Source organism: Suricata suricatta, chromosome 16 (assembly GCF_006229205.1).
Source record: "Suricata suricatta isolate VVHF042 chromosome 16, meerkat_22Aug2017_6uvM2_HiC, whole genome shotgun sequence".
NCBI lineage: Eukaryota > Metazoa > Chordata > Mammalia > Carnivora > Herpestidae > Suricata > Suricata suricatta.
The window spans coordinates 42530873-42542490 of record NC_043715.1 but is presented as its reverse complement, the minus strand read 5'-3'; the positions used below and the strand labels follow the sequence as shown (position 1 = coordinate 42542490).

The 11618-nt window shown below is 52.0% G+C and overlaps 2 protein-coding genes and 1 long non-coding RNA gene across 14 annotated transcripts in view; 1 reads left to right on the top strand and 2 right to left on the bottom strand.

Moving 5' to 3' along the window:
• Positions 1-409, bottom strand: part of KMT2B (lysine methyltransferase 2B) — a 20117-nt gene extending 19708 nt beyond the window's left edge. Inside the window, exon 1 of the mRNA XM_029924272.1 lies at positions 123-409. Coding sequence (XP_029780132.1) covers positions 123-409 — 287 coding nt within the window. The remainder of the gene's footprint in view (positions 1-122) is intronic.
• Positions 410-504: 95 nt separating this feature from the next.
• On the top strand, positions 505-10284 carry LOC115280872. The gene is made up of 2 exons (XR_003903985.1): positions 505-1538; positions 8708-10284. It is a non-coding gene; the product is annotated as an uncharacterized LOC115280872 (long non-coding RNA).
• Positions 952-9764, bottom strand: ZBTB32 (zinc finger and BTB domain containing 32). Of its 12 annotated transcripts, XM_029925941.1 has the most exons (8): positions 9470-9642; positions 8553-8623; positions 3235-3411; positions 2499-2673; positions 2174-2247; positions 1993-2061; positions 1714-1875; positions 952-1533 (listed from the first exon to the last, which is right to left on the bottom strand). In XM_029925941.1, the coding sequence occupies exons 2-8, from the start codon at positions 8575-8577 to the stop codon at positions 1256-1258; spliced, it is 960 nt and encodes a 319-aa protein (XP_029781801.1). In that variant the 5' UTR covers positions 8578-8623; positions 9470-9642; the 3' UTR covers positions 952-1255. The 12 variants fall into 12 exon arrangements, with proteins under 12 accessions (XP_029781801.1, XP_029781800.1, XP_029781802.1 ...); XM_029925940.1 differs by having other exon boundaries at positions 952-1252; positions 2499-3411; positions 9470-9764; XM_029925942.1 differs by lacking the exon at positions 3235-3411 and having other exon boundaries at positions 9470-9639.
• Positions 10285-11618: the final 1334 nt, after the last annotated feature.

The window sequence follows — 11618 nt, the reverse complement described above, 5'->3', positions numbered from 1 at the left end:
GGGAGGGGCGGCCCGTGCGCAGGGCCGGGGGGAGGGGAAGGAGAGGTGGGGCGGGGCGGCTGCGGCTCACGACAGCAACCAGCGCCGCCGCGGGGCTAGCGGGAGCCGGGGGCTGGGCCTACCACGCGCGGGGCACCACGGGAGCGGGAGTCCGAGGCCGGTCGGCCGTCACCCTTAGACCTCGCTTGAAGAGTATAGACCCCGCGTTGCGGCCCGAGAGGGGTGAGGCGCAGAGACCACCGGGAAATGTAGTCCAGGCGCCTTGCTCCTTCCGCCGAGAGCTAGGGCCGCGAGAGCTGGGACTATAGAATCCTGAGCGGACACAGAAAGCCGTCTCCAGCGCTGCCGGGAGGTGTGGTTCCCGCCGCAGACTCCTCCCATTGTTTCTGTAGAGACCAGCGGCACGCATGAACTACCCCTCCCAGGGTGCAATGGGCTTCGGACCCTGGGAATCCCAAAGACACTGGGAAATGAAGTTTGCTACTGCAGGAGGCGTGGGCTGCGAAAGGGGTCACGGCAAAGGATTAGTATCAATTAGAGGTGCGACCCGGCGGTCTTTCCGCACGGCGTGTAGGGAAGGTGCTTGAGAGGCCGCGGCTTTGCGGACCCTGTGCTCAAGGAGTAGAGGCGGGTGGCAGAAAGCAGGGTAATGCACATGTTCCTCGAGCCCCGGACTGGGGGTCGCAGACCCAGATTCTGCGCGCCGTTGCTTGCTGTGGAAGGAGCGAATAACTTGGTGTCTCACAGCCTCCCAACACAGTGCTTGCTGCTAAGTCAGCCTGGACTTCGCGGCCTCGCCGGGCCCCTACCTCTGGGGGAGGACTGAGACCCAGGAGATGGAAGTGTTCCCCCGCTCCCCCCGCTGACCGCGGAAGCACGGCCACCAGGGGCCGCTACAGGACAAGGGGCAGAGACTCTCCCCAGCGCACAGACTGAAGTCTGGACTCAGACTTGTTCTGAGAGGAGGGCACAGGAAACTTTATTTTGGTGATGAAATCGCCAGTCCTCGCACAGTTAATTTTCATTCGTGCAAACTTCACTGCCCACACCCCACACGGACTCGCTTGCCCAGGCTTCTAGGGCCCGCGGTCATCTGGGAGAAGGCTCTCGGCGCCCTTGCTGCGGTGCTTCTTGGAGCCAGATATGCTATGCTGCCGTCCCTGCGATGCTGGGTCAAAAGCGTAGCCAGCCCAGCGACCCGTCTTTCATTCTTCTATTGTATTGTTGGGTGAAGCCGAAGAAGGTACCGACACTGTCAGGAGGTGGAGGAAGGGGATCTACAGGGAGAAGTCGAGGCCCGGGATGGCCTCGAAGAGGAGGAGTAGAGGAATGTGGAGCGAATGGTCCATCCAGGTGGGAGCTGGCTGGACGAGTGGCCGCGCATGTGCGCCTGCATGGAGGCTAGGCTGGAGCAGCCGGCCCCGCACAGAGGGCAGCGGTAGGGTGCGACCCCATGCGTCCGCAGGTGTTTGGTCATGGCTGAGAAGTCCCGGGAGCGCTGGGGACATAGGCTACAGGAGAAGGGCTTCTCTCCTAGGGTAAGTGGAGAAGGAGGCCGGTGAAGGAAAGAAGGGGTGAAGGCTGGCCTAGGGGTTGATCTGGGCGACTGGATGAGGGAATTGTGTGGAAGCCAAGCAAACAGAAGGATTCAGGAACAGAAAGACCAGAGTTTGTAAGGGAGTAGATAATTCGCAGTGGGCGGGGAGCCCTTACCTGTGTGGACTCGGTAGTGTGTCTCCATCTGATGCTTGAGAGAGAACCTCTTTCCACAGACAGAACAAGAATAGGGCCGAGACCGCGCAGGAGGGGGTGGAGGAGGCTGTTGGCGAGGTGGGCCTGCTGTGCTCACCTGACCCACACACGTTGCAAGTGCACCTGTGGGGACCAAAAAGACAAGGCTGAGAATCCCAGAGCTGGATCACTGGTACTCCCTCGCAAGACATCAGGGCTACAGTGAGGCTGAAGGCAAAGGTGCCCTCACACCCTACTCACCTGTGTGCCTCTGATTAGATTCTTCCATCTCCCTAGGGCTGAGCTTTTTGGAGCCCTGGGGGAGGGAACCTGGAGGGAGCAGAGTGAAATAGGTGCCCTACTCAGGCTGGACTTCTGGATCCCCAGCCTCAAGAGAGAGAGACCATGTTATAATATTTGTACCGGGCACTGCAGGGCATACCTGGGGCAGGACTGGAGGAGGCCAACCAGTTCTGGTTCCAGAGACCTTTCTCAGGGTTCAGTGACAGTGGGATCCTGGGGGTGGGGTGGGGAAGAGTTAGCCTTGGCAAAACCTGGCCAAACCCTTCTTGGGGAGGGAGGTGTCAGGAGTCCTCCTTGGGGGCTGGGCTTTGACTTCCCCTGTGGTGAAAGCTTCTTGTCCTATCTCCAGCTCAGGAAATGTACAGTAGAGATAAGAGATGCGGTGCCCTTCCACCCATCACTGCTGCCTATCCTGAGACACTTCCTCCCAGCCAGGGAGGTCATCCACTAGGCTCTTCACTCACCTCTGGTCCTGAGGCCAGACCTCCTGCCAGGCTCCATTGATGGGGGTGCTATAGGAGAAGGGAGTGCCATATCTGGGTGGCAACAGCAGGATGCTCCACAGGGCAGGCTGGCCCTCCCCAAACCAAGGGGTCTCAGCCCACCAGGGCCTAGAGATGATGCTGGTTTGGAGGGAACCTGGTGGGGGAAGGGGGCCAGGGAACTCCCGCAATCTTTCCTCAGAGCCCCCTGGACTCTCCGTCACCCACATAATCACTTCTTGCTTTCCATCTATTCCCCCATGGCCAAGAGGGGATTGCTTGAGAGTCTCCTTTGATCTCATCTGCTCCCCCTGACCCTCCTTCATTGGCTCTGCTGGCTCAGGGCTCTCTCTTGGTGGCCTTTGCTCATACAGTGTCTCCCATTCTCTTCCACCAGTCCTAACAAATTTTTCTGGTCTCTGCTCTCCGTATCCCCCCAGTCTTCTCTCAGAATCCCTTGTGGGTTTCTCTGGCTCCTTCTGATGTTCCCTCAGCCCTGGACCCAGCTCTCTAACCCCATCCCACCGAGCCCTCCTGCATGCATCTTCCAGGGACTGCACCCCCAAGGCCCTGGCTGCTTCCTCAAGGGGCCCCAGTTCCCCAGGCTGCAGCTCTACAGTCTCCCCATAAACAAAATACAGAAGCTGGGCAAAGGTAGAAGGGCTGATGCCTTTCACCAGAGCCCAGCGGCCCCTGCGGCCCAGCTGCTGGCTCGCACCTGCCAGCACCAGGCTGTGGGCAGGGAATTCCTGGCTCCCCACAGTGATCAGGGCATCACATAGTGCTGGCCGGAGCCTGGCTGCTAGCCGTACCAGCCGATCAGAGCCATAGGGACTAGGCAGTCTTGTCCGGAACAAGGCCATTGTGCCTGGCCTGGGTACCAATCTCAGAGGATCTGAAAGAAAGGCCACAGTGTGGCATCCATGGTGGAAAGGGGAGAGAGCAATGGCGTATTCTCAAGCCTGTGGAGGTGAGGGGAGAAAGAGTGAGTTGCTGGCTCAGAGCTCTCTTGTGTCCTGAATGAAGCACATAAAGTAACCCAAAGAGAGGATCTAAGCTTATCCAGAATCATAACAAACCAGGGAGTAGGGATGGGGGGAGCGGGCGGCAGGAGAATGGAAATTAGATCAAGTTCAGGACTTAAAAGAGTAAGAACTAGGCAGTAAGCAACCATATCTAATGGCGGGTTTAAAGCTCATATAAGATGGGTCCAGTCAATTGGCAGTCTCTCTGACTTAGAAGATAGCAGAGGTTGATACTTTTGCTACTCCAAGCCTTTCTGTAGGGAAAGACTCTGGAACAGGCCAGGATTTCTTTCCAGACAAAGAGATCACCTTAAGAGCCAGTCAACCCTAGTTAGGGATGGAGCAAGACACTGCTTCACGGGAGAGTTTAGAAGGCTAGCGTGCCACCCCCTCACCCCCACCCCAATCCCATCACATGGAACTGAGTAGTCCTGAGAGGCAGAAAGGGCAGCAAGACTGAGGTCATAGCTGCAGGAGGGCATGCCCTAAGGCATCAGTCAATTTCTCCCTACAGCTGAAACTTCTAGAACATGTTCTCAGAGAAGGACCTAGAAGAGATCAAAGAATTCCATCCAGTGGGTTTAGAGAGCAGGTGCAGAAGCCACAGAAGAGAAGGTTCCCAACTCGAGGATGGAGAGAGATTTTGGAGGAGGTTTGACCCCTGAGGAAGTGGGAGAAAAGGAACCGGGAACTGTAGAGAGGGAGGCTATTTCCTCTCCAGATTAGGATAAGGAGGTGGTTTAATTTTGTTTTCCATAAACCAAAAGCAAAGAATAGATAGAGCCCAAAACAAGGTGGAAATTTATCACACATCAAAACTACCACATTGGCTTTTAAGAAGAGAACTGGGAACCCCTATAGTAAGAGACAGACCCAAGTGTCACAGCAGGCATATTCCTAAGTGCGGGCTCACTGTGAGTAAGGACCCTTGTCGGGAGAATTACTGCTTGGACACTTCAGGGAGAAGGCTACTAATTGGCAGGAAGTGAACAGAAAAGAGGTGTAATGGGAGAAAAGTCTCAGCTGGGGAGAAGCAACCACTTACCAGTTGTAGCTTCCTCCTGGACACCGCATGCTCTGAACTGCTGTTGGGGCTCCTGGGGCCCCCTGGAGCTAGCCACGCCCCTGACCTCACGGTCTTCCATTGGGTGTCCCAAGTACCAGTCTGCCACAGTCCCCCAAGGGGGTGTGGTTTTATAACCCTGGCTCTGCTTCAGCCCCCCACCCCCCACCCCCAAGGAGAGAACACCCTCTCTACTTCTAGATTCAAGACATTCTGCCTCCCTGTCTCCGAATTTCATTTGTGAACTTCCAGAGTCAAAGAAGTTCAAGTGACTCCGTTGGTAGAGCATGCTACCCATGGTCTCTGGGTTGTAGGTTCGAGCCCCATGTTGGGTGTAGAGAGTTCTTAAAAAAAAAATAAAAATATTTTTTTAAAAAGTTCATTTGAGGCAACAAGGAGTTTGGAATAATCAGACCTGCATTTGAGTCTCATCTCTGCCATTTACTAGTTGAGTCACCTTGGGCAAATCGCCTCTCTGAGCCTCAGTTACCTCATCCATGAAACAGAGGTAACCTTTGCTTACCTCATTTGGAGGTGAGGGTAAAGATAAAACGACATGATAAACGTGAAAGTGGTTTGTCAGTACCATCATTCAAATAGTATTAATTCTGCTTCTGAGAAGCGTCGGTAGAGCTCCCGCAGCTGAAAGCTGTTTCTACTATCTCAGAAGTACAAAGGACTGAAACATCTGGATTCCAAAGAGAGCGTGAAGGAGGGTCAAAAGCATGCCGTGTCCTTCCTCGCCTTGACCTAGTACTAGGAAGCTTTAACTGCTCTGTGGAAATGACCCCTGTCATCTGGGCCACCACTGGGGACTGAATGTGCAACTGACTCAGATTCTCCCATCAAGCCTTGAAGGGGGCAACCCCAGGAAGGGCCTGCGGTGGTCTTTGAAGAGAAAACTCCCTTTTCTTGGGTTGATGACAAATGACATTTCTCTGAAATCAGAACTCCGGGGTTTCTTTCACTTCCTGCCAAAAGGGTCAAGCTCTCAGGAGATTTCCCCTGTTTTCACACTTTAGTGCTTGTTAACCTGGCGAAAGGACGAGGTCTGAGAGACTCAAATTTCTTTTTCTGTTTTTCGTTATTGCATTATCCCCTTTCCTGTGGCACATTTTTCATTCTTTCAACAAATGTAGAGAGATCATTTATGGTATGTGTCTGCTGCATCATATACGCCCAGTAAATAACTGGGAGAGGCACAGGACAGACATCGGCAGGCTGCTCTGGTGACATGACATAGTCTAGTGCCCCCTAAGCTTCTCCCTTAGATCCCGGTCCCCTCCTAGACCCAAATGTTATGTGTCTAAACTCCGGTTTCTCCCTTTGGCTCAGGACTCCAAAATACTCAGACCAGCGTTCTACTTTCTCCCTCTAGACCAAACATCCCTTCCCTCTACTTCGTGTTCTAGCTTGGGTGCAGGCAGATGTTAATCCTTCCTATACAGACAGGGTGTGCCAATGGGTGGGGCTGGTGGAGGGGCAATAATAGGGTGGGGAGAGGGGAAGATGAGTCAGAATGAAAGGGAAAATGCAAATGGACAGGCTGTATTCATGTGCTACTCTGAACGTTAAATATTTTCCATTTCTGAGCTTTCTAACTCCTCATGCAACCACACCCGGGGAGTCATTAGACATCCATATTAAAGGCACTTGGCCTGAACATGTATATAAAATCATCAATCCCTGGTATGTGTGTATACAGAGAAAAACATCCTTTTTCCAACACAGAAGTGCAATCCCTGGAGATACGGAATAAGTGGGAAAAGCCTTGAGAGAGAAACCCCAAGTGGAGAAGGAGGGCACAGGGGTCTGGATGATTACATCATCACCCTTTGCCTCCCAGCCCTACTTTATGTGCCTATGACTCAGCCCTCTCACTGGTATGATCTGCTCATTGATGATCAAGAATGTTGGAAACTGTGCTCAAAGGGCAGCATTATCTGTAAGGCAAGTGTACTTGACAGGAAGTGTCAGCCGGCTTCCCGGAAACTTGGAGGAGAAAGGCCAAGGAGATTCCCCATCCAGTGAACAAAAGCCCCAAGAATGGGAAGCCTCACTTGCCTCCCAACTGGTATATACCTGATCTAGACCTAGACCTAAGGACATTCTTTTAGAGACGGCCTCCTTAGAGGAGTCTCTACACCTTAGCCCTTAGGCTGGCGACACTACGGCCCCTTCTCTCTACCTACATTCTTGACTACTTAGCCCAAGACTTCTTGCCTTGAGCAGTAACAGCAGAAGCACAGATTATACTTTGACTTGTTTTTGCTTTTTGTAGTTTATTTATTTCTGAGACAGAGAGAGACAGAGCACAAGTGGGGGAGGGGCAGAGAGAGAGGGACACACAGAATCTGAAACAGGCTCCAGGCTCTGAGCTGTCAGCACAGAATCCGACACGGGGCTCAAACCTATGAACCATGAGATCATGACCTGAGCCGAAGTCGAACACTTAATGGACTGAGCCCCCCAAGCGCCCCAATTGCACTTTGATTTGGAAAGGTAGGGACACTGCTAACTGTCTATTCTTGAAAGGTCTCCCATCACAGCCTCAAAACTCTTGTCCACCTTCTACTTCCCAGGCTGACTTTGTAGAAATCATTTGCAGTTGTCTTGTGGGGTGGACGCAGGAAACCATGAGTTTTGAGGACACAAGCCTGCATCTTGGGAGAGGGTAGAGTGGGTAGAAGAGATTGGGTAGGACATAACTGGAAGGAAGTATGTGGGAAAAGGAGGTATGATTTTTGCCTCTCAGTCCTAATACTCACATTACTAAATAGAGTTTACCATCTGATATATTTTATTCTTACTGATAGGCTTGATGATAAACTCCTTTATGAGCCCCTACATGTACAGCCCGGCTTGATATAAATATGTCAACACAGCAACACAGCTATGGATTTGTTTCAAATGTAATTAAAACTAAACCATCAGAATAGGCCAATTAGAGGTATGATTACTTGTTTTATGAAAAATATTCTCCCTTTATCTCACTTTTTATTTATTTATTTGTTTAATTTTTTATTTAAAAAATTTTTGTTTTTATTTATTTTTGAGAGAGAGAGACAGCATGAGCAGGGGAGGGTCAGAGAGAGAGGGGGTCACAGGATCTGAAGCAGCCTCCAGGTTCTGAGCTGTCAGCACAGAGCCTGATGCGGTGCTTGAACCCACGAACTGCGAGATCATGACCTGAGCCAAAGTCAGAAGCTTAACTTGCTGAGCCCACAGACGCCCCTATTCCAATGATTCTTAACCTCATAGGTTAAGTGGGTCACCAATCCATTTTAAAATTGTAAGCCATGGAATCAACTGTTTACATCAGAAAATTTAGATACTCCTACCATTTTGCATGTGAATGACAAAGGATTTACAGATTGCTCTGCAGTCAGTCCTCGGACAGGTTAGATACTTCTTGCTTATCCACGTGGCTACTTTGCACCCACTCCCAATACAATGTGCATACAGTTTTCTTGTGACTTCCAGGAGCTCAAAACTTCCTGAAAGTCACTTATAGACCACTTCCTTGAATTCCCCACCCAAGGTTTTAAGAACTCTGGATGTACATGAGGGGCGCCTGGGTGGCTCAGTTGGTTAAGTGTCTGACTTTGGCTCAGGTCATGATCTCACGGTTTGTGGGTTTGAAACCTGCGTTGGGTTCTGTGCTGACAGCTCAGAGCCTGGAGCGTGTTTCAGATTCTGTGTCTCCCCCTCTCTCTCTGCCCCACCCCCACTTGTGCTCTGTCTCTGTCTCAAAAATAAACTATAAAAATTGAAAAAAAAATTAAAAAAGAACTCTGGGTGTACATGAAAGCATCCTGAAAGCTTTATACCATGTAGAATTTGAACAACCGAATGAAATGAACTATAAACACCCTGCCCCATAAGTGTAAAATTTTTTCTGTAAAGAGAGTCTGGGTGATTTTGTAAAGAGCAGGATGTATCACATACCTCTTTCTATTCTCCAGTACAACATCCATCTTCTTTATGGATCTGGCCCCATTTTTATAGCCTGGTATCTTCTAGGAATGACCAGAGTTTGGGGCATGGGGACAGGACTGAAAGGGTCTAAACATGACCCAATCCTGTTTGTTTGGTTTTTCTAGAGACATCACATGGAAATAATATTTCATGGAGGTCAAACAACCTATCTGAGATTCAGAAACTCCCTCCTCAAGAACCTCCAGAAGACCATGGGCCTAACCTCCTGGCCAGGTTGTCTAACCTGGATCTGATACTGGAAAACCTGCCAACAGCACCTCAACCTGGAATCCAGCAACCCCCTCCCCCCCAAAGTCTTGCAGCCACATATTCTCAGCACAGCCTGGATGCAATAGCCCTTGACAACTTCCCATCGGGTTTCAACCCTGGCAGCACTCACTCTCAGCCCAGGCTGGATCCAAAGACTCCAGAAAACCTCTCAAGTGCACATTAGTTTCATCTTTTGGCCAGTAACTCCCAACAACCTCTGGAGAGTCACAGGTCTCTCCTTCCAATTCACCGGATCCAGACTCAGTCCAGAGACCTCAGACAACCTCTCACAGTTCAGAGGCCATACCTCATGGCCAGTGACACCACACAGAGCTTCAAGGGCCTTCAATTGCCACACAATACACGTCCAAATCAAGTTAGCCTCAGGGACATGGACCAACTCATAGGGCATGTTGGCCTAGCCTCTGCCCAACCTGGGACCAAAGGTGCCCAGGAGGTCCCGTTTCCAGCCTTGCCGGGGCAAAGGGAACCTTGAGGGACTAAAGTCCTCAGCTCTCAATTCTCGACATTTACAGTGACCATTCAAGCTCCCCCACCCCAGCTTTGCCTGAGTCAGCTCAGGCCTGCAGAAGTGTAAGAAAAACCATGGCACTCACCGACTCAGACCCTGCTCCTCTTCCCACGGCCTCACATACGCTGAGGGCTGTGCAAGATCGAGTGTCGGTTAGAAAGTGGGGAGCGGCGCGAGGTCAGGAGCTCGAAGCCAGGGCGCATGCACAGCTCGCTTATCTCCCTGGATTTTGAGGCGGACCCTGATTGGCTGCAGCATGGGCCGCATCTACTGAGCACGCTCAACACCCTCGGAGGCACCTAGGACAGCTCCACTTGCTCCCCTCCCAGCCTCGCACCCACCACTGATTGGCTGTGGAATTTCTCTTCCCTCCCACCCTCTCTGTGAAAAGACTGGGCCCTGAAACTCTTTCGCCAATGGCTTTGGAATCGCCCTCTGCAAGGGCTCAGGATACCACCAATTCTTTGCTCCTGTCTTGCCAACCTGAGTGGCTCTCATTGCAAACCCTTGCACCTCTCCCTCAACCCCTGACAGTCTATGAAATGTATGTCTGTGATTGGTTGGGAGGCCCTCAAGAGCCAGCCCGGCTTCAGGTGCCTGTAGGCAGCTCCCTTATCCCACTTTTCGCCCAGATTCACTCCTGATTGGCTGCAGAACGCAATGCCTCACCTGGAAGTGTGCGGGGACAGAGGAGGAACCTGAGGGGCAGTGCTTTGACCCGTGATTGGTCTAGATGCTCGCACTTTAAATGCTCATTGCCGGTCAGCTGAGCCAGGGTTAACTGCGCACTTCACGTACGAGCCCCCCTGCCCCCCTGCCAACACACCAGACAGAATGGTCCATTGCTTTGCCCCGCCATTAAACTGGTCAGGGCTAAGAGCCCAGCCAGATAGCTTTCTACCCAGGAAGGGCTTTTGTGCTGACAAGCGCCGAGCCCGAACCGCGCCAGTCGGTCAGCCTGTTCTGCCTCTTTCCTCCCCAGAGCTCCGGAGCGGTTGTACTGCTGATTGGCTAGCTCCACTCTCTTCTAAGTGGCTTAGCCTTGCGTTCGCGCTCGGACACACCCAATGAGGGGCGAGGGCGCTTTAGGGAGGCGGGCATTGCTTGACCGCTTCCACTTCTGATTGGTCGAGAGGCTTGCTTCTTCTCTTTTGATAGATCAGAGGGGCGGGAGGCGGGAGACCAGCCCAAAGATTTCCGGCTGTAGTTGGAGTTCTGTCCCTGCGCTTCAGAAGCTCAGCTCTAGGGCTCGGTGGAGTGTTGTCTGGCGCCTACTTCCCCGCAGCTGGCCGAGGAGCTAGGGAGGGAACACGGGGGCAGAAGGACCCTCCTGCGGAGGGCCTGGGACAGTAGCTGCAGCTTAAAGTCGGGATGGAGACCGGCTGAGGCAGGTGGCCAGCCGGCCTGTGCAAACCCTTCAAAAAGCTGGAAAAAGACAGGCGCAGGTACTGTTACAGCAGCAGAAGCAGCAGCTCTCGCTCACTGAACCATTTTGGTGTACCGCGCTGTGTGCGTCATCTCACTGACTCCTGAATAACGCTGTGAGGGAGATTACCGGTTAACTTCCGAGGGTTGTTTGTCGCCCACAGCGAGAACTGGCACTGCTGGGACTCCGACCTTGTTCTAGTGAGAGTCCGGCATTCGAGCTACCCTTTGATAAGTAAGGTTGATCTTGTAGATGGGGGATGGGGTCTGATGTGATCACCTTGGCCCTGGCTTACCTCATCCATACATGAAGGGTATTGGTTTTGGTTTTGGACTTGGATCTGATCCTGAAAGCGTCACTCAGTACATATGTTTAAGTCCTCAAACTTTTGGGTAAATGCATTTGCATTCTGTGAAAGGATATTTTAAAAATCATCCTAGTTCCATTCTGATGGAATTCTTCCAACAAGCTCTCCTGGGGGCATTTACTGCTGTTATTCTCACGGCACAGATAAAAGAATTGAGGTTGTGAGAAGAATCCATTTCCCTAAGATCTCACCAGGAGTAATTGCCTGAGCTGGAATTTGAACGAGGCCTGTTGCAGTCCAGCTCCAGAGTTCAAGCTCTTTTTAATGTTTGTTTATTTTTGAAGGAGAGAGAGAGCATGAGTGGAGCAAGAGCAGAGAGAGAGGGAAACACCCAATCTGAAGCAGCTCCAGGCTCTGAGCGGTCAGCACAGAGTCTGACACAGGGCCTGAACTCACGAACTGTGAGATCATGGTAAGTTGGACGCCCAACCGACTGAGCCC